This window comes from Mucor mucedo, assembly GCF_025094135.1.
Source record: "Mucor mucedo strain NRRL 3635 chromosome Unknown EV154scaffold_12, whole genome shotgun sequence".
Taxonomy (NCBI): Eukaryota; Fungi; Mucoromycota; class Mucoromycetes; order Mucorales; family Mucoraceae; genus Mucor; species Mucor mucedo.
Genome location: NW_026252296.1, coordinates 432,192 through 452,720, shown reverse-complemented (window position 1 = coordinate 452,720; position 20,529 = coordinate 432,192). Strand labels below are relative to the sequence as shown.

General features: G+C 35.6%; 10 protein-coding genes across 10 annotated transcripts; 5 read left to right on the top strand and 5 right to left on the bottom strand.

Annotated features, from left to right (window-relative positions):
* Window positions 1–162: 162 nt before the first annotated feature.
* EV154DRAFT_599478 (uncharacterized protein) lies at window positions 163–1,261 on the top strand (the record flags this gene model as incomplete). The annotated part of the gene is made up of 5 exons (XM_051607117.1): window positions 163–258; window positions 330–435; window positions 501–740; window positions 804–1,024; window positions 1,079–1,261. 5 exons carry the CDS (start codon window positions 163–165, stop codon window positions 1,259–1,261), a joined length of 846 nt encoding a protein of 281 aa, XP_051461691.1.
* Window positions 1,262–1,754: 493 nt separating this feature from the next.
* Window positions 1,755–4,192, top strand: EV154DRAFT_39072 (HEC/Ndc80p family-domain-containing protein). The gene is made up of 8 exons (XM_051595108.1): window positions 1,755–2,107; window positions 2,171–2,757; window positions 2,826–2,920; window positions 2,991–3,341; window positions 3,397–3,504; window positions 3,555–3,737; window positions 3,792–3,922; window positions 3,983–4,192. Exons 1-8 carry the CDS (start codon window positions 1,968–1,970, stop codon window positions 4,158–4,160), a joined length of 1,773 nt encoding a protein of 590 aa, XP_051461690.1. The 5' UTR covers window positions 1,755–1,967; the 3' UTR covers window positions 4,161–4,192.
* Window positions 4,020–5,453, bottom strand: EV154DRAFT_458352 (histidinol-phosphate aminotransferase). Its single transcript, XM_051597441.1, has 2 exons — window positions 5,003–5,453; window positions 4,020–4,932 (listed from the first exon to the last, which is right to left on the bottom strand). The coding sequence occupies exons 1-2, from the start codon at window positions 5,429–5,431 to the stop codon at window positions 4,225–4,227; spliced, it is 1,137 nt and encodes a 378-aa protein (XP_051461689.1). The 5' UTR covers window positions 5,432–5,453; the 3' UTR covers window positions 4,020–4,224.
* A 126-nt stretch (window positions 5,454–5,579) lies between these two features.
* On the bottom strand, window positions 5,580–6,263 carry EV154DRAFT_559689 (uncharacterized protein; the record flags this gene model as incomplete). The annotated part of the gene is made up of 5 exons (XM_051605566.1): window positions 5,580–5,671; window positions 5,727–5,835; window positions 5,891–6,001; window positions 6,060–6,155; window positions 6,207–6,263. 5 exons carry the CDS (start codon window positions 6,261–6,263, stop codon window positions 5,580–5,582), a joined length of 465 nt encoding a protein of 154 aa, XP_051461688.1.
* On the top strand, window positions 6,140–7,098 carry EV154DRAFT_38936 (biogenesis of lysosome-related organelles complex-1 subunit 2-domain-containing protein). Its single transcript, XM_051595093.1, has 4 exons — window positions 6,140–6,560; window positions 6,615–6,734; window positions 6,813–6,917; window positions 6,975–7,098. The coding sequence occupies exons 1-4, from the start codon at window positions 6,395–6,397 to the stop codon at window positions 7,019–7,021; spliced, it is 438 nt and encodes a 145-aa protein (XP_051461687.1). The 5' UTR covers window positions 6,140–6,394; the 3' UTR covers window positions 7,022–7,098.
* On the top strand, window positions 7,079–8,789 carry EV154DRAFT_496447 (pyridoxal phosphate-dependent transferase). The gene is made up of 5 exons (XM_051600152.1): window positions 7,079–7,166; window positions 7,226–7,264; window positions 7,331–8,050; window positions 8,109–8,262; window positions 8,322–8,789. Exons 1-5 carry the CDS (start codon window positions 7,116–7,118, stop codon window positions 8,699–8,701), a joined length of 1,344 nt encoding a protein of 447 aa, XP_051461686.1. The 5' UTR covers window positions 7,079–7,115; the 3' UTR covers window positions 8,702–8,789.
* A 63-nt stretch (window positions 8,790–8,852) lies between these two features.
* EV154DRAFT_496445 (vesicle transport protein) lies at window positions 8,853–10,278 on the top strand. The gene is made up of 6 exons (XM_051600151.1): window positions 8,853–9,145; window positions 9,214–9,260; window positions 9,316–9,376; window positions 9,434–9,589; window positions 9,643–9,743; window positions 9,815–10,278. The coding sequence occupies exons 1-6, from the start codon at window positions 9,029–9,031 to the stop codon at window positions 10,155–10,157; spliced, it is 825 nt and encodes a 274-aa protein (XP_051461685.1). The 5' UTR covers window positions 8,853–9,028; the 3' UTR covers window positions 10,158–10,278.
* On the bottom strand, window positions 10,224–10,972 carry EV154DRAFT_496444 (signal transduction histidine kinase). The gene is made up of 3 exons (XM_051600150.1): window positions 10,850–10,972; window positions 10,577–10,788; window positions 10,224–10,523 (listed from the first exon to the last, which is right to left on the bottom strand). Exons 1-3 carry the CDS (start codon window positions 10,910–10,912, stop codon window positions 10,262–10,264), a joined length of 537 nt encoding a protein of 178 aa, XP_051461684.1. The 5' UTR covers window positions 10,913–10,972; the 3' UTR covers window positions 10,224–10,261.
* A 4,862-nt stretch (window positions 10,973–15,834) lies between these two features.
* EV154DRAFT_575252 (uncharacterized protein) lies at window positions 15,835–17,206 on the bottom strand (the record flags this gene model as incomplete). The annotated part of the gene is made up of 4 exons (XM_051606449.1): window positions 15,835–16,229; window positions 16,286–16,518; window positions 16,547–17,001; window positions 17,051–17,206. The coding sequence occupies 4 exons, from the start codon at window positions 17,204–17,206 to the stop codon at window positions 15,835–15,837; spliced, it is 1,239 nt and encodes a 412-aa protein (XP_051461683.1).
* Window positions 17,207–17,282: 76 nt separating this feature from the next.
* EV154DRAFT_458340 (uncharacterized protein) lies at window positions 17,283–18,398 on the bottom strand. The gene is made up of 3 exons (XM_051597440.1): window positions 17,920–18,398; window positions 17,646–17,855; window positions 17,283–17,591 (listed from the first exon to the last, which is right to left on the bottom strand). The coding sequence occupies exons 1-3, from the start codon at window positions 18,326–18,328 to the stop codon at window positions 17,320–17,322; spliced, it is 891 nt and encodes a 296-aa protein (XP_051461682.1). The 5' UTR covers window positions 18,329–18,398; the 3' UTR covers window positions 17,283–17,319.
* Between the last annotated feature and the right edge of the window lie 2,131 nt (window positions 18,399–20,529).

Sequence of the window (20,529 nt, the reverse complement as noted above, 5' to 3'; positions counted from 1 at the left end):
CTTATATTTTATTGCATTGAAATCCAATCTGTAGTGGTAAAGTACATTATCCATCGACCCATATAACATTTATACTTATTTTAGTTGTTTTCATTATTTTTTAATATAAAAAATTGTTCTCGATATCTAAATTTAAGTTTATTACAAATTATCTTGTTTAAAATGCTCCCTTCTATCCACACGCTACTTGATTACTTCCGTATCAAAGGACTGCTTATTAAAACTAGTAATGCCAGTTTCATGAATGCGACACTGCAGGTAAGGATTTCGCTGTATCCAACAATAACCTAACAATGTTGTGTTTATTCTCTACTTTGCCATTGAAAAAGGCCATCATGAACAATACCTTGGTATTGAAACCTGACAATACGACAGCTGTCAAAAGATTGAACGATGTCTCTGTGATTTTCAATGAAGTATGTAAAGGCAAGATGAGTAAGTGACAAATCAAAGAAAAAAAAAGTAGAACAGAACAGTGATTAAAAAAATGCAATGATTAGTGGTTAGAGAGCTTGCCAAAATCTTTGCTGGTATGAACACTCGTCAGCGAGTGTATACCCCACCCCGAATTTTGGCTGCCAAACACAACAGTAGGTTCAACTTGAATGCTTTTTTCAAGCAAACGGAGTCTGTAAAGGGAAATAACCATCCTGGTACAGAAGCACACCTTCCTACAGCTCCTCCTCCTACCTTTGACCGTACCATGGATACAAGAAACATACAAAGCGATGATGCTGCAGGTTAGTAAAAAAAAAAAAGTTTAGACAAGATGACTTAATTTTTATTTGTTGGTATTTTATCAGATTTATTCAGGTTTATTTTAGATTCAATCCAGGAAGCAGTGGTAGATGATGACCAGACTTTGGAACCATTCAAATCCCCCTACATTGCCAACGAGGCTATTCCAGTAGATTATGTGAATGTGAACGTCATTGTGGATGATGTGGTTGGTGACTTTCCAATGGATTTTTTTACTGGCCATGACATGCCCAAGATGGAGCCTATTGTTTGTTTCACGCCCACTGTAAGTGTATGCTGCGATCATCCTGCATAAATCAATTGACCCTTTTTTGTGTAGTATCTATACACAGGCACATTCACCCAAAGGACGTCCATTGCACCCCGTGCCGGCGGCGATGATGAATCACGTTTGCATAATTTACATATGCCGGGACGAGTAGATTATTGCATTGCTTACATTCAAGACCACCAAAATAGGCAATGGTGGGTCTTCGATGACCATTCAGTAAAACCAGTGTAACCAAACAAATTGCAACGCGGTATCAAATTTTTTATTTACATAAAGAGATAATTAACTTAATAAAAAAAAAGAATTATCAACGATTGTAAATAGGATTAAAGTTCGTGAGGCATTAAGAATAATGTATACTTAATTCCCTCGACGAGTAAGCTAATCTGTCGAGAAAAATAGTGAGATTGATTCTCTCATAGGACGAGGCTTTCTTTGATTTAATTAAGGCACAGTAACTTTTTTTTTTATATGTCATTCAAGCCAATCATGCAACTTCTGGTTTAAAAGTATGCAGTACTTGTAACAGGAAAACGTGTGTAGAAGTGTACATGTGTGAGCTGATACTCAACAGTAGAGAATATTTTTAATTCATAAATTATTATTTGAATGTAACCTATTTCGAGCAATGTCATTATTTCATTAGTTGTTTCGCCACGGTATAGACACATCCATCAGGGCCTATGCATGCCATTATAAATGAACCATACTAATACTATTACTGCTAAAACATGAAACAGATAAAAGTATCACAGATAGAACTAAAAGGCAAACGAAAAAAGCCAATGTCTTTTCAAAGGCGTAACCGTATAGAAGCAAAGATATACCAAAAAGCACCATGAAATGAGAAAAGTAGGCGCGTGAAAAGACGTGACAGCGTGATTTTTTTTTTTTTTTCCATGTCCTTTCTTCCTCAACATTTACAAAGGAAAATACAATGTCCATTAAAAGAAGCACACAGTCAGACCCTAATCTAGCAAGAAAAAAAATTAATGTTCGAGGACCACCCAATAATTCGGAAGTGACACATTTTCCTGTAGAGCGACCTACTCCACCCGATTCCTTATTGTCATTGAGGTAAGGCATCGTACCTGATCTTGATTGTTCTTTTTTGTTGTTCGTCTAATTTTGTGGGGGCAGAGAAGGATTATTTGACGACATTCAAGAATCGCTTGATGAGCTTAACGGAACGCTTAACAAACAAAAAGTTGAAGTACAACCGGGAAGACATAGCATTGACCAAAAATATATAAAGGAACCCGAAGTTCAACGCAAATACTGTGCCACCATAAAAGCATATTTAAGGGAAACTGATTATGACGGTATAGAGCCTGCTACGTCGCGTAGTGTATCCTCACTGGAATTTCAAGCGGTTTTCAAGTTTCTTATCGGTCGTATTTTACCAAATCATGTATTTGCGAAGAAATTTGAAGATGAAGTATTGGAACTGCTGCGAGACCTCAAATGTCCCTTGCTGAGTATGATTACTCCCGCTACACTAAGATCTATTGGTACTTTACATGCGCATCCAACGTTTTTTGCGCTATTGTTTTGGTTGACAGAGTGCAGTCGACAAGTGGATTTAACAACAGAGACCATTAGAGAACAGGAAAGAATAGAACATCCAATGCAAATATTTCGTCAATATAGTATTGGTGCTTATCATAAACATCAATCGGGAAACGAGGATCTTAGTGAATTAAACGAAAAGTTGCGCAAAGACTGTGGTAAGATAAATAGCCAATTAAAAATGTATGTATGTATTTGTTTTTTTCACTAAGCGTATCCTATTTAGACAATCTTCTTAGTCTTCGTCGAGATGAAATAGAAGCACTTGTATCCGAAGTTGCTGCATTTAAAACGAAGATTGAAGAAGCAAGTAAAGCAACAGTGAGTAAAAATTCGTTACAAGACAAGTTCAATTATACATGACTGCTCATCTCCCTTTCCACGTACATAGTCGCGATTAGAGGATTTAAACAGGCAAAACGTCATTTTACACGAGGACGTCCAAAAATACAAAGATTATATTGTGCGTACAAAAGATAGATCAAATCAGTATAAAACGATGAATAGTCGACTTGAGGATGAACTCGAAGATTTACAGATCGCTTTACGCAACACACAAAATGAGATTAAGGATATTGAAGATAAGTGGGCAGCAAGAAATATCATATTGGAAAAGGTCATCCAAACAAACGAAGGCCTGGAAAAATTTAGAAGCGATTTTACGGCTGTTACACAAAAGTTTGAAGAGACAAATAAGGAGGATGAATCAGTTCAAAAAGACTATAAAAAGCATATAAGTGAGGTATACCAGTGGTGCGTCTATAGATGAGTGTCATTCTCTCATCTCTTTATTACAGATTGAACGCAAGGTAGCAGAATTCAACATTATAACAGGTGAAGAATCAATAATTCTCAACCGAGATTATATGGATACAAACGATACAAACTGGGGCAGCGAAAATTTGGTATGATTCATGGAATAATTACATTTATAGTACTCATTGTATATATTTAGTCTCGCTTGGCAGCAAAAAAAGAGAAGTTTAAAGCTGAAATCTTGCAACTTGTACAGGATACAACACAGTCAAGAGTAACATTAAGCGAGATGATTGGAATGAACAAAAAGAGACAGTCCGCAATTAAAGAGGACGAAGAAGAATTCGAAAGAAAGAAAAAGATACTTGAAGAAGCGTACAAGGTAAAAACTTATTTGATATTACTCAATTGTCTTTTAATTTTTTCTTTTTTTCAGTCCCTGGAGTTAAAGCAAGCTCGCTTCAAACAACAAGATGAATTAATTACTACACGTCGTCGAGAACTTGTAGCTGCTGCAAAAGCGTCATTTAATGAAGCAGAAGGCAGGCTGGTCACAATTAGATTAGAGTAAGTAACCTTAATTTTATGTAAAAAAGTAAATTTCTAAAAAAAAAAAACAATATCCAGCCTGACAGCAACAAAAGATAAGGTTGAGAAAGTTGAAACGGAAATAAATAAAAAACTCCAAGAAATAAACGAAACTATCCCAGAGAAACTCGAGGATGTGAAGAAAAAACAGGTGAGCCACGAAGAAAAGATGATTGCTTTGGTTCAAGATGCTGCGAATAGACTGAATTTAGAATAATCTGAAAATATACAATAAAATCCACTCAGACTTGCTATGGATCAAATTTTTGTGTGTTTTTTTATTATTTAATTTCGTTTAAAGCCTTTTGCAACATGTCAAGCATGGTAGCATTTTCTTCTTCGGTACCCACAGTAATTCTTAAACAGCCGTTGCAGCCATACTCCATGCCTCTAAAACGTACCACCACACTGAGAGTCTCTGCCATCATGGAATAAACCTTGAGAGCACGATCATTACAAGGCTTGTTATTAGCATCCAAAATTTCAACTAAAACAAAGTTGGAGTCATTGCCGCCAAGGACACGACCGGTACCGTTAATTTTAGCCAACTTTTCAATAATAACGGCACGTTGAGCAATTAAGCGCTTTCGATAATCGTGCATAGTTTGAATGCCTTCTTCGGAGAGAGCTTCTGCGGCAATTAAAGCACTGGGTGTACTGATATTGTAAGGAGCCTTTGTATTGTTCAAGATTTGAATAAGATCAGGGTGTCCGATAGCAATACCGATACGAATACCAGCCAAGCCAAAACTCTTACTCAAGGTCTGCATCACAACCAAATTAGGATACTGATCGACCCAGGTGGCAACAGAGCCTTCTTCTTTATCCACAAAATCGACATAGGCTTCATCTACAACCACTAATCCATTATAATCGGATTCGAGAACAGCACGAATACTGTCATGAGAAAGACAAGTTCCAGTAGGATTACCGGGAGAGCATAAATAGACAAGCTTAATCTCTGGGTTTGCCTTGATGGAAGCAAATAACTAATTGAAGATTATCGTTAATATCAGTCATGCAAGATTTTTTCTTTCTTTTGAGTGGGGGAGTACTAACGTTGTCCAAGTCAAGCTGGTAAGCACCATTCTCCACATTCAATGGAGATTTAACAACTTGAACATCGTTGATTTGAGCACAAACAGAGTACATGCCATAAGTGGGAGGGGTAATCAAGATCTTGTCTTTGGAAGGAACACATGCAATACGAATAAGCAAGTCAATGACTTCGTCAGAGCCAACGCCCAAGAAAATGTTATTTGTAGAGGGCAATCCACGTAACTTTAAGATACGCTCCTTGACTTGAGGTTGATATGGGTCTGGATATCTGTTCAAGTCTCCTTTGTGTTCAGTGGTCAAAGCAGGACCATAGGCATTCTCATTGGCATCTAATAAAATGCCTGTGCTATAGTCGTCACGTGCACAGCGGTAAGGCTTTAAGGCTAAAATATTGGGACGAATGACTTTGGTGAGGTCAAAAGTAGACATCTTATTTAAGAAAAAAAAATTGAGGAAAGAAAAGATGAAAAAAAGAAAAGAATTTTCTCTGGGATTAAGGGAAAGCTTTTATTTAAACCAAATCGGAGTAAGACTATGAATGAGTCACTTTCTTTTTAATTTTTAATAGTTGACGTATTTACTTCTTGCTAGGAAGTGCAGCAATAGCTTCATCAATATCAGGTAAGAAAGCAGTTAATTTCTTCCATTGATCCAATGGTAAACAAATACCTAAAAATGCGTTTCAGACTCAAATCCGTTGACAGTTTCTTTAAATTTAAGGTACCTTTGCCAGGACGTTGCTCACCACTTTTATCCAAATATACCTCTCTGATATCAATGGCAGCTCCCCCATTTGGAAAAGATTTCACTGTAACTCTTCTCTTTACTGACAACTATTTTACCGCGTATTCAATAAACAAGGATCCAATAACGTATATCTAAACTTACAGGAAAGATTTGATCGCCATCCGCATTACGTTCCACATCAGCCTTTTTTTCTTTGGTCTTTTCTTTGGTCTTTTCTTTGGTCTTTTTAGCTGGTTGTTTCTTCTTAGGTTTCTGTCGTAGTTCATATTGGTGAATACGCTGACCTTTAAGGTGGTTTATTTTATCCTACCTTTTCTTCTTCAGAAGAGGAGACGTCGTCTGACATGTCCGAATCGTCTTCTGAAGATTCTACCTTTTTTGACGTGCCAGCTTGCTTTTTGGCGGGCTATAAAAAAACTGTTGGCTTACAACCAAAGTCTGCATAGGCAAACATTACCTTGTAATCTTCTTCTTCCTCTGAGTCACTACTGAATAATCGTTTTTCTTGAGGCATATTTATATTTTTTTTAAAAAAAAAAGGGAAAGAAAGGGAAGAAAAAAAAATTATGCTTGTCGCGACTCAGAAACGTAAATCAAGTCACTGTTCAGTCTTTATCTGCTTTTTCCATATTTTCAAATAACTCAATGAGTAACAGATTACCGATTTCTCTCTCTCCTTCTTCGTCTACCTCTAATAAAGTTGCCTTGAAACCCAATGAATACACAAAAGGTCTGGACCAAGAACATATCGTCCGCTTGACTGAAGATGCTTACAGGCATTTTGCAGACTATACCAAAGCCGAGTTAAAGTGTAAGTGCCACTCTCATTCAAGGTAATGGAGAGAAAGGAGGCTAATGAAACTAGTGACGGTCCAGGACTGTCAGTTATTGACGACCATGAACGAATCGACCAAGGAGAAATATGTTCAAATGAGCCAAATGAGTCAACGTTTAATGAAGGAAATGTCTAAACTACAAAATGCTTGTAAGGCAGTTAAGAAAAAAAAAAATCAAAAATATATATAGAGAGAGAGAGAGGTTGTATTGATTGATTTCATTGTAGATATGGATTTCTCGAGTTTTATTGAACAAATTGAACAAGTGCATCAGCAATCTATTGAAATGGAAAAGACAGCCAAAGCGTTGGATGAATATTCCAGATATCTAGGTAACCGGTTTTTCAAATATAAAATTGACTCATATTAACTCACTTCCTGTTAAAAAGAACTCAAGCTTTTAAAAATCAACTCTACCGTGACTCACAAGAAATAAAAAAACAATCCGTCCTATTTTAATAGGAGATTAAAGAACACAGGATATAACCTAGCGGTTTTTTTTAGTTTTTTCTTTCTTTATTCTTAACAATATGTTTCGTCCTTTAAACAAAGCGGTTATCAAGCCTGCACATACAATCTTGGTAAAATAGATTAAAATATAAAGAAGAGTAATCCATAAACTCAACATCAAACATGTTAGAAACGTACATACGCTGTTTCATTTAAACCTGTTACGGAGGTGAATATTATTATGTTAAAAAAAGCACAAGGGGAGATTTCAAAGACTTAACTTCTTTATACATAGTTGACACATCCCGATAACGATGTACCTCAATCTACGCGTGAACAAGTAGAAGAATTTAACAAGTACACTGTCACCACATATGTTCGACCCGAATTTGTAATCACTAGAGGCAAAGGATGTTACTTGTACGACCAAAGTGACCGTAAATATTTAGATTTCACAGCAGGTATCGCAGTGACAGCATTAGGCCATTCCGATCCTGAAGTGGCCCAAGTACTTTTCGACCAAGCAAACAAGTTATTACACACCAGTAACTTGTATCATAACGAGAATGCCGGTGCATTAGCTAAATCCTTGGTAGAAACTACAAAATCAAACGGCGGTTCTTGGGCTAGTAAATTGTTTATTGCAAACTCTGGAACTGAAGCAAATGAAGGCGCTTTAAAGTTTGCCCGTAAGTGGGGTAAGAAATTTTCTCAGGATAAGGTTGAAATCGTTTGTTTCACAAATGCTTTCCATGGTAGATCCATGGGCGCTCTTTCTGCTACTTATAACCCTAAATACCAATTACCTTTTGCCCCACTTGTACCTGGTTTTGTCACCAGCCCATTCAACGACATTGAAAAGACTTTAGAATCTATCACTGATAAAACATGTGGTGTCATTATTGAACCTATTCAAGGCGAAGGTGGTGTTCATCCTGCCAAGGCCGAATTCTTGCAAGCTTTACGTAAACGTTGTGATGAAACAAATACCTTGTTGATTTTCGATGAAATTCAAGTAAGTTTAGCCACATCGTTTTTAATCCTGATACACTGCTAATCTAATTTTATTAAAGTGTGGTCTCGGTCGTACCGGTAAATTGTGGGGTCATCAACATTTTGACAAGGCTTGTATTCCCGATATTTTAACCATGGCTAAGCCTTTGGCCAATGGTGTGCCTATTGGTGCTATTTTAACTTCAGAGAAGGTAGGTGAATTAATCAAAGCTGGTAAGTCGTACTACATTGATTAAAGAAGAATGCGATTTTCTGACACATATATATTTTAGGTGACCATGGCACCACTTTTGGTGGTAATCCTCTCGCCTCAGCTGTTGCATTAAATGTTGTAAAGCGTATCACTACACCCGAGTTCATCCAAAATGTCAATGAAAAGGGTGAGCACTTGCGAGGTTTGTTGAGACAAGTACAAGAAAGCCATCCTGATATCATCAAGGAAGTTCGTGGTTACGGTCTCTTGATTGGTGTTGAATTCAAAAAGGATCCTTCTCCTATCGTCAAGATGGCTCGTGAGCGTGGTTTATTATTAGTCACTGCTGGTTGTAACACTGTACGTGTCATTCCTCCCTTGATCATTTCAAAGGAAGAAGCCATTGAAGGTGTCTCCAAGTTTGCTGGTGCTGTCGAGCAATTTGCTGCAACTGCATAAAAAAATAAAAATTTCGTAGGTCTGAGAATTTACTCACTCCATATTAGATTTCAAAAATAAATAAAGAAATCTGTATTGTATATTTAAATGCCAATTGATGAATTTGTTATTATGCAAATCAGTTCTATAATATAATCGAAATTAAGATTTAGTGGAGGAATCCATCCTAGGCGTCGATCTTTCATACTGGCTTTGCAAACCAGTGCCTTTCTTCAGAGGCGACATTTAGCAGCCTTCTGATGATCTCCCAAAATTTAAAAGTCCTCTGGTTTTTTTATTTCGTCGTTTTTTCTTTTCCTTAGAAACCACAAAAAAAAAACCGCCATAATGAATCCTACTACCAAAGAACTCAACCTTTACAAGCTCATGCTATGCTGTGAATCAAAGTTAAACTCAGAGCCTGTCGAAACCTGGACAGCATCTGAAAAACGAAAGTTTGCTGCAGTAAGAGTTTGATGAAAGAGAGAGAGAGAGAGAGAGAAAACACGTCTCTAAATAAGTTGCTTTTATAGTTTGTAAAGTTTATATCAAAACTTACTGCGGAAGAGAAGCCACAAAAGTATGTTGAAACGCTACATTATTCTTAGATTAGTTTGTTAACCTACTGAGTACAGTCCAAGACCTTTCATGAATAATCTCGACCGATTGAAACGAGCTGTAATCGACCATAACATGGTAAGCAGTGGTTAAATGATATAAAATAAAGAAGAAAGACTCAACGCAATTTAATAGCACGTGGCAGTGGAAACCGGTGTACCTGAAGCACGTTTAGTAAAAAAGAAGCATGCTGAGGAGTTGAAGCAGTTGGAAAAGACCGATCCCGAGTGGTTGTTAGAGTTAAAGCAACAGGATGAACAAAACAGGCTTGAAGAAGCGTCTCGAAAGAAGGTATGCTAGTTAAAGCTGTTACGACGTGGTTAAATACTTACATGATTATGTAGAAGTTACTCGAGGAAGACTTGAAGGAAGAAGAAGCGGAAGAAGAAGTGGAGGAGGAATATGAGGAGGAGAAAAAGGCAGTGCCTTCCGAAATTCGACAAAGGTAAAAAAAAAAAAAAAAAAAAAAAGAGAGATAATTAATGCAAGTGTAAATGACTAAATAAGGACACGTAGAAACCCCACTAGACAAGATGAAACATCGAATATCGAACACGTATTACAACATCACCGCCAAATGCATGATGAGTTAACAACGGATTTAGGAAGAATGGCCCAACAATTAAAGATGAATAGTCAAGCACTGGGAGATACATTGACAAAGGATGATGTTGTATTGAGAGAAGCGCAACAAGCGGTTGAAAGTAATTTGGAGCGAATGACAAAAGAAAGAAAACGATTGGATGAACATTATTCCAAGTCATGGGGCACTAGTTTCATGACTATGGGAGTAGTTTTCTTTGTGTGTATCATGTTCATATTAGTATTCTTTACAATCAAATTTTTACCAAAGGTATGATGTCATTAAATCATAAAAGGTTGCCCTTGTCCCTTTAATCTCTTTATTATTTTTTTATTATTATTTTTTTTTTTATTATTATTATTTAATAATTTCAAAATCTATTATCGAGCATCCTGTACTTCATAAAAGTTCTTTAAATATTCCTCAGCTTCTGAATATTCAGTCTTGACTTGCGGTAACAATGGTGTGATACGCTTCAATGCATCTTCCTTCTCGATTTCCCCTGTTCCTTCTTCATCTTGGCAGTTACCAACGTTTTGAATCTTTTCACATGTTGCCTTTACTTTTTTTAATCCAATAGCGGCTGAACTACCTTTAAGAAAATGACCGAGTCGAGATAACTCGAGTAAATCCTTCTTTTCTCTGTTTAAAAAAATAATTAGATACTGTTTGATTAGAGACAGATCAGAACTTACAATGCTTCATCCATGTCTTTAAATGTAGTGTCGGCCTGCTCAAAGTAATTAAGTACAATACTGTATGAGAACTCATGATCATCTTCATCATCCATATCTAATAATTGCTCAAACGTATTCATATCAATAAGATCTTCAGGATTTAAAATCTTTTCGCCATCATCAGTATCTTTTTCTGTTGTGGTTAACTCAGCTGCTGATGGGCTATCATTCTGCAGTCATTTTTTAGTAAAAAAAAAATTCTATATAAAGCTTTTTCCTTCTTTCTTTTACCTTGTTCATCTTGTCTTGAGTCTTTAACAAGTTAGGATCGGGAGTACCTTCGCGACTAGTCATTGTTTCTAAGTGATGTGTAATTAAAGTGTAGGTAATAAGAAAAAAAAAAAAAAAAAAAAAAAAAAAAGGTATATAAGAAAAAAAGAGAAGAGTTTAGAACAGAAGGGAAAAATTTTTAGGTGATCGACCTCTGGGGGATAATACGTCATCGTTTAAGCCGTTCTGTTACACTGTAATAATCTATAATGTAACCCATTCCGTTTTAAAATAACGCGTTTCTGCTTTCTGTATACCTGTTATAAATAAGCCGCTCGGGATTTGTTTCTATATTTAAGTCTATATCACTTTTTATCGTTGGGTTTTTGCTCTCTGCTTTTGAGCACTCCTTTAAATCTCTTTCAGGCTTTTTCCGCTTTGGCTAAAATGACGTATTTTATTGCTAAATTGAGACATTATGGGAAAAACAAGAAGAAACAAATATTTGGGAACACTTGAACGGAGAAATTGTATTCATTCTCTCTCTCACTATCAAACAACGTGTTTCATTTGTTATTCTTTTTTAAACTGTAAGCATCTATAAAAATTATCTTCTCTACACAAACACATAATATACAATCCATAGAATCTGAGTTGCTTTTTACAAGTGATGGGGTCCCCGCGCCTGCTGACGGAATCGTTTATCAAAACTCCAGTCTAAAAAAAGATATAGTTAATCATCTCTTTGTTCGAATCATGTTATTTACTTTTTGGCTTTCACTTTTTTTTATTTGTCACCCTAACAGCGGTCTCGATCCCATATAAAGACCCTCAAAGGCCTGTTCTAGAATATTTTTAGTAGGCTTGAGTATCTAATGTCCGTCAAAACAGCAACACCTGCGCTATACACTGCAATTTAAGCTATTCACTTGACCCCTTCTTGTCTAACTAATGACTTTTTTTTTTTGGAGAGTGGCGGGAAAACAAATAAGAACGTGGGTAATTTAAATTTGAATTCAGAGTAATTCTAAACATAGACAACATTTCCTCTCTCTCTCTCTTTTCTTTCTCTTTCCCTCGTCTTTAGGGGAACATAGCAACGCTTACAATTAAATGATTACATTTGATACCAACAAGGAGACTAATTGCATTACAAAAAATTAGCCCATATCATTGTTGTCATTATCACATGAGTCACTCGATGATCTCCTATGCGCTAAAGAACTAGATATGATGAAGCTGTACTTGCTTTTAGATTGCAATGATCTAGCCAGCATGTACATGCACCAATCTGTACTTGTGATATATTTAAAACAGTCTTTCTTACTACATCATTTTCTTTGTCTTCTATAAAAGTCTGATTTCGCTGGTCAATCAATCATCTACTTAATTAGATAGATTTGCACAACTACGAGCTTTAACCGGTCTAGACAAGTACTTGGTCTTTTTGTTAAAAAGATAAATATAATTCTGGTTGCAGAAGGGGGTACAAAACTGAGAAATATACTATGTGTTCATAACAAACACTTCTGTGTTACCTATAGTAACAGTCTTTGATCTGACACAAAAAAAAAGAAACTTGTGCACTTGCTAGAGGATCTTCTTTACGTATGCGCTACCTGACATCGCACTTTAACGGTTGATTTCTGATTCTAACTCAAAAGTTTATAACCTAACTGAATAAATATTGTATTGTATATGAGAAATCCTTTCTTTTATAATTCAGTTACGCGTGAACGTGAACAGCAGTTTTGCGCTTCTGACATATTTGACACCCTGACATCGCATTTTGAAAAACATTTGCATTGGTTGTAAAAATAACTACCTATTTAAGTAGAGATGGAAAAGACATGGTCCACTTCTCATATCATTATCAATGTTCTACACTGTAAAAGTGGCATTCATGTCATAAAAAAAAGCGCCAACTGAAAATTAAAGATGTCCAAAAACCCAAACATCGAAGACCACTAAATTGCTTGGAGGCGAAGAGTAATAATATTTAATTTACTTCTGGCAGCCCATCACATACAGAGTGTTGACAGAAATTCATAAAAAAATGGTCTTCTATATCCCATCATAAGTAGATAGAGACAATGTCAAATTTATTGTAAAAGTGTATGCCAGATGAGGACAATTATATACTATGCGGTTTAAATATAATCGAAGAGTTTTGTTCACAAGCTCATGAAGCAGTTCAGTCTTTCGGACGAAGAAACTTTGACAATGAGAGTCAGGTATGCATGCCATGGGAAATTATCGGTATTTTAATAATTGGTTTTACGCTTGTTTGACGGTAAAGTCATTTAATTTAAGTATATTCTTTCTTTCGTTCATTTCGCTCGTAGACTTATACATGGAAAATAAATTATGTCGCTGATCCAAATGACACTTGTATTATTGTACCCCCTTTTTTTTTATAAACTAACTGGAACGTTAGTGTTACAGTCAACCAGGAACGATGTGCGACATCAGGTGCCCCATCCCAAACTGTACTTTTTATTGAATGCAGACCGATGGTCCTTTGCAAAATACGCCAGCAGCCCTTAGGAAAAGAATAAGGTTTTTAATAAATTACAAAACAGCAAAATTAACCTATTTTATTGGAGGTGCTATTAAGATTAACAAAGTCTAGCTAAAAGATAAAAAGTAGAAGATCTGTGAAATAAGATGGGAAATACTTTATTTATATCCCCATAAAACCGACAGTTTGGTAAACCTATCTTTTTTGATGTTTGTGTACCATGACAAGTGCGCGTTTTTATCATAATAATCTCCTTTCTTTTAAGCACACCTCATTTCTAAAGACTTCCTGTCACATAGTTCCTAGATACTTTGAAGCATTATTACCAATCATTCTATTAAAAACATTCGTCGGCATAAACGAAGCCATTCATCATTTAAAGATGAGCCCTGAATAATGATGCAATTATCAGTGGACACATGTCTCTACAGTCTGTTAGTTACACAACAAACCGACACAGTGTTTTTTCGAAAATAATTGAAGCGGCACTACTTAACTTGTACTCTATGAATAAAGATTCCTTTAAAATTGCTGTGAGGAAATAAAAAAGTCAGATAGAACTTACTTTACAAACCAATTGTTCAGCTACACAAGTATTCCCGTAATGTACTTGTATTTAGGTGACGTGATTGTATACTTTTACTCGTCAGCTTTCTCTGTGATATCACAGTAACTATCGACAAGAACGATGATGACCCATGCTTCCCATTTAAAAATGGGCTCAATGGTACTATTCCTACAGTGTTTATTTAGCCCACTAATGACACAAAAAAGACCGAGTCTTTTCGTGTTTATCAACCTTCTTTCCCGTTTATCTTTTGGTTGGCAGAAAATGAAGCACATTTGAATTAAAGTATGCCGTGTATCATTTGCGATAACTAAGTAAAACGTTCACGGATCCAAAATATTCGCTTTTGATTTTTCCGGATCATCTAATAATAAGAAAACCCATATTAGCATTCACATGTTTTTGAGCTTGCAACATATCCATGCATTATAGTTAATCAATAAAAATTTTGAAGTCTAATAATGCGCATGAGAGCGCGAATATACTCTCTGAGATCAATTAATGACAATTCTGCTGTGGATAAGTATTGACGTAATTTTTATTTTAGTACGGGCAGAATTACAGGGTAAATGATAGTTTAAGTTTTTTACCTTGTATGAAATAGATAGAATAAAAAGGTTTCCACAAGAGTATATACTTGAATAGGAAGTTGTCTATTAATGTTCCTATATAATATACGGCACATATATATCATTATTTGAGTCTTCTAAGTTAAAGTAAAATTCCAAAATGGTCAAAAAAAAGTTTGATTTAGTCCGCATTACATATATATATTAACATCTACTGACACCATCCAAAAACCAAAGGACCAACTTTAAGTATTGCCCACTATCACAGATCAATGAGCTTTGAATCGGTGGTTGTGCATAAATGGCTAAGAAACTCAAAGATTGATAGTTTTTTGCTTGAAAAAGCATTAAAAGCATTCAACAATTCTCTTTTTAATTACTTAAATTTGGTTATGTAATAACTAGCCCTTATAACAAGGAGTTTAAGCGGATAAAGATTTCTGACCAGAAATACCTCCAAGGCGTTTTAGTTTATAATTGCGATCATTTATTTTGGGACTGGGATGTGAATGCAAAGATATCTCATGTTATGTTCGGCAAAGATAATAAGAGACTTTTAGTCTATATAAAAAAAGACAGCTTAGTTAAAATAGTTCGATCTGAAAGGACGTATCATATACTAAAGGAAAAGCATAAAGACTATACATAACAATTTGACACTTCTGAAATTTATTTTTACTTTATTTAACAAAAAGGTAAAAGCATAGGAATCTTGTGTATGTCTGATTTACAACGTGATGCCAATGTTACATTGTGCATAGTTTTTTCTGCCCGTTCATTCTCATATGTGGATATTTGAATTTTTGTGTTTTTTTTTTAATTTTTATGGCATGTTGTAATGGAAGCAAAAAAAGTTTCGAATTTTATCTAGAAGCTTCTTGAAGTTCCAGGTGTTGATCAGTTCTAAATCAAATTAATATATTAGACAGCACATTTTTGTGTAGCGTTCTTAAGCGTCAGTCCACTGCGTATGCGTTATGCACGTATCTCAATATTAAAACGGTGCTGTTAATTCTAAAAATTTTAAATCGGATTTGTGAATCTTAAGCCTCCAGTGTAACATTATGCGGATATGCAAACGCAACAAGTTGAAACTGTGATAGCTTATGAAAAGAGACTATATTAAATTGTGAAACGTGAGATATGATTTAGTTTTTGAAATAGAAGTGAATGAATACAAATCTCATTGCTTGTCAATAGAAAGACTGACAGGCCTTATAATGAGGATATGATTCAGTAAAGTAAAATTGGGTTGAGTTTCGAGTTTATACTCAAATATACTTTGCCAAGTTTATGATCCTAATTAGTGAAATAGTCCTGGTGGTTTTTGGTCAAAGTATGGCTTTATTTATTCCCAATCACTATCACTATCTTCCTCATCATCGGATTTTTTCTTTTCAGCTTTAACCCATTCATCTTCTGTGGTTTGTGACGATTTAAGCGGCGGTGATTCGATTGGCTCTGAAATGTTACTGAAATCATCAGTTCCTTCAGAGTTTGTGGTGGAAGTTCTACTAGTTGGTTCATCTGTCTTGATATTTTTGGTTGTGATTGTTGCAGTAGATGTACTAGTAACTGGTGCAGGTACTTGGCTATCTTCATCGTCCGAATCCCATTTAAAGTCGGCATCGTCTTCTGTCACACCTTGTACAATCAGCTGTCTCTTCTGTTCGTCTTGTTCAATCTTCCATGCGTGATAAAAATAGCGTTGCCAAAATAAAGCATAGCTTACTTGAACAGGTACTATAGTTTAATATATAAGTAAATCTTCTAAAAACGCGTATACACATGTGCCGTACCTAATCTATCCATGGTTTCTCGAAGTGCTGGATAATCGTTTAATAACTGTGCGATTTCATCTGTATATTCGTCAATTTTAAAACTTGCGTTGAATGTATCCAGAACCTTTTTTTCTTGCTCTTTATCCTTCTTTGATAATTCAGGCTCTGTTAAATAGGTGCTTTCGTTGGTTTGCATCTTTGCTATTAAAGCTTCCTTTCGATTAGCACTAAAACAGTTTCCTTTAGTCAAGCTTTATAAACAAGGTTGGTTTACTTTACTATATACGCGGGGCACTCTCATTATTACTCTCTACTGTTACTTCTTGCTCTTCAGGTCCTAGCACAGTAACCGTGTTTTTCAAAGCCGAAATAACGTCAGTGCCAAACTTTTGTAGATAGTGTTCAGCTGATCGTGTTCCATTAGTTAAACCTTCTTGCAATTGAGTCAAGTCCATATTCTCAGGTAATCTGACAGATGTGATTTGAGAAGGTAAAGTTTGGTTCAAAGTATGTGTCAATCCATCCCGTAGACTAGTGAAGTTGACGGTATTGATTTTTGCAAGATTCTCACGAATGGTGTCCATTGGGTTAAGGTCAGCTGTAATATCTCTACTGGTAGTTGCCTGTCCGTCTTCGTTAATTGTTGTAGTAATTTCATTTTCATCGTCATCTTCAGTTAAGACTTGAGCAAATTCTTGAAGGTCTTTCTTAGTCCCTTCAACAAAAGCTTCGCTCTATGTTTTTGTTATTAGGAGGGTAATTTTATGGTAAACTTTATTTTACCTGTTTTTTCACGGTGTCGACCAAACTGGTCCATTTTTTACCCCAGCCCATATTACTAAAGGCCTTTATAATAACATCGTCCTCTTCAGGTACAGCAGTTGTTTTTTTAGTATTGCTATCTACTGCCGAAGCAGCGTATTGATACATATCATCCATGATAAAGTTATAGGAGAAAAAAAAAAGGGAATAAATATAGAAGGGGTTTTAATCTTTACTACAGTACAAAAAAAAGGGTGACCTTTCTTTTTTTATAACACATGATGTGAGTTTTAAATAGTAGCATCATCGGCAGCAGCAGCAGCAGCAGCAGTTGTTGTAAGATCACTTTGCTCTGCATAAGCAATGCTTGCTTTTAATACGGCTGTGCATCCAGTATAAAAAATCTCTGCAAAGAACTGATGGACTTCATAATGTTTGTCTAACTCCAACGCTTTCGAAAGGCCGACAGATGTTAAGTTTAAGGTTCTTTCGCGAATAGAGCATGTTTCATCAATTTTTAACAAACCATCCTTGGTTAACTGAAATGCCCTAGAAAAAATTCCTATTCTTGGATAAATATTTATGAAACGCAAACAAAAAAATAACAAAGGCTTACCAGGAAGGGAACTTTTCTTTAAGGCAATTGCACCAAGGACTGCGGCATGAATTACTAGATCAGAAAGACCTCCGAGTGCTTCTTTTTGTTCTCCTTCTGTTAGTTTTCTTTTCTTGTTTTCATTTTCTTCGTTTAAAACAAGCCCGTTTCTCTTCTTAAATTCAGAAAGCTTGTTTTCAAGGGTTGCTTTCACGCTTGGATCAGAATTAACTACATTTGGGTAAATGTTATCAGAATTTTTCTTTTGTATTACATGTGTAACAATTGCGCATACTTGGAATCGAAGCCAATATTTTGTCTAATCCCATCATGTATAAATCAATCGACATTTGATTATGTTTTCCTGTGATGTCTTGATTCATGTGTGATGCCATTTGTAAGAGTGATATGCCTTCATCCACCTGTTTTTTATCCAAAATTTGCTCAGATGTTACTGTTGGTATGGGAACTATTTCTTGTGGTTGTGTACCACTACTAAAACTGGCTCTTTTCCAAACATAATCTGAAATTTGGGTAAGCCGCGAATGGACTGGTTCCTTCTCATAAGGTGGAGGTGGGATTTCGCAAATGGCTTCGTTGCTATTACTTCTTCGACGATACCATGTTGTTGCTTGACCGATAGGTGACCCTACTATAGGTAATCTATCGGCGTTATTTAATACTAGTGAAACTAGTGTAGCCATGTTTGTGGGGGATAATTTAGAATTTTGAATAAAAAAGGAGGAAAGCAAAAGAAAGACAAAAAAAAAAGAAGGGGGTTAAGTAGGTTATAAATAAATACAGGGCGGAAAAGTTTCGAGCTTGAAAGGTCGTAGCATTTTGTTTGCCACGTGAAAAGAACGGAACACATGCGGTATACTCATACAATGGGATTTTAATGTGGTATCACTTTTTGTATGTCATTTTTATTTATTGTTTTCGACTGTTGCACAACGTCGTATTAACTAATTAAAATCACAATGGATTCCCAACGGAGATCAGTCAGCTTTCCTTGCTTATTCTCTCTTAATTTCCATAAACTTCTAATAGTCTCCCGTATGACCGTATTGACAATTCCGGCATTATGATTTGTTACACACACTTTATGTCTTATGAGTTCTCTTATATATGATCATAGCACCCGCCCTTTATTGTTTCAAAAACTGCCTTGCATCGACATTTGCGTGTCATCAGGTTGTATCATTTTAACACGCAATACTTTTTTTTTTACATGTTTCGTCATAGAAATTTCCGTTTGCAGCCTAAAATTCTTGGCTTTTAAAGATTTAAGCTCTTTATTTACAATTACAGAACTTTTCCAACAAACAAGAAACGGACGATCTTGGCAGATTTGTGTACAGAGTTATATTTGGTTTTATAGTATAGCTGTGCATACCAGTTTTAAAAAGAATGGCTGAGGTAACATAGCTGGGGATTACTCAGACATTTGGCTGTTAGCTTTGTAGTTAAACACTTAACAGTCAATATATTCTTAATCCGGACCCACTTTAATGTATCAATAATCGCTCAATTTTATTTCGAATGTAATAATGTATTGGTGAACACGATTCATAATGTTGATGAGTGTCAATTGCAATACAAAAAAGAATGTACGATAATTATAGCCACAGCTTTAATGAAAGCCTAATTTATACCCTCAAATACTTAAAGGGGCAGGATCTCAAGGTTCGCAATGTGAAATAGGTTGAAGAAGTTAGGCACAATTTATCTGTCGATTAAATAATTTGTCTGCTAAGTGGAACTGCTGAAAATAACTTTCGCCTAATTTCCGCAAGATATTCTGGACAGCAAAACCTCCCCCCTCAGGGACATGCTTTTGCTTTATGCTATCTGTCAAGTTTATCGATGCAAGGTTTACTGTTTTTTCTGCAAGAGAAAAACTTACACTCATTGTGCCCAAGAATTCAAAAAACACAATCTCAACATTCGCTGTCTTTAAACACTGTAATTCATACTGTACGAATTAAGTAAGACCATGCATTACCAGACGTCGCCCTTTAAGAAGAAGTCAACGTTATTTTTAGAACACATGATAAAAAAGGTCCAAGATGCAGTGGTTTGTATAAACCCCAAATTCCCAAGAAGGATATCCACCCGATCTACCACTGTTAACAGAGACCAAAATGGGGATAAAATCATCTCATTAATTGGCTTTAGTTCACTGGTTTCCCAAAACGACCTAACCCTTTCTCCGTTCAGAAGAGGAATTGTTGAGAATATCATAGATATAATAATAAGTTAATTATCACATCACATTAAGGATGGATGGTAATATAAAAGTTAATCATGAACCACACATTGCCCCGCTTGTTCACGTCATATCGTTGAAGTCTGTACACAGGGCACAACCCTGTGGCGAGTAAATATTTATAAAAATACAGAAATCATTCACCACAATTTTCTTCAATAATTGGTTTGTCATATGTATCATGTAGAAAAAATTGATATTGACAATACCGAGTACTTCAAAGGCTTGCTTGATTATCTTCTCGTACACTTGCTTTTCTATGTCCTTTTCTGTTGCTCTTACATTCGCATTTTGCACTGATCTGATTTCTTCATCCAGCGCAAATAAATCATACTTTATAGGATGTTTTGCAATTAGGTTTATCTATGAGAAGTTATGAACCTAAAATAAGCAAATATATAGAAGTTGAGGGAATCATAGAGGAGTCAATTACAAATTATTTGTGAACTAGATCTTTAGTCAAGTCGTATTTATTAGAAAAAGTAGAGGTCATTTGTAAAAAAGCTCACACTCTGTGTAACTTCAAGCCGCATTAGTTTGGCTGCAACAATGCACAGATCTTAAAGGGATAATAACAGATTATTCTTGACACATAAGGGGGCTCATCAATTGAAATACCAATTTCCCACTCTTTGG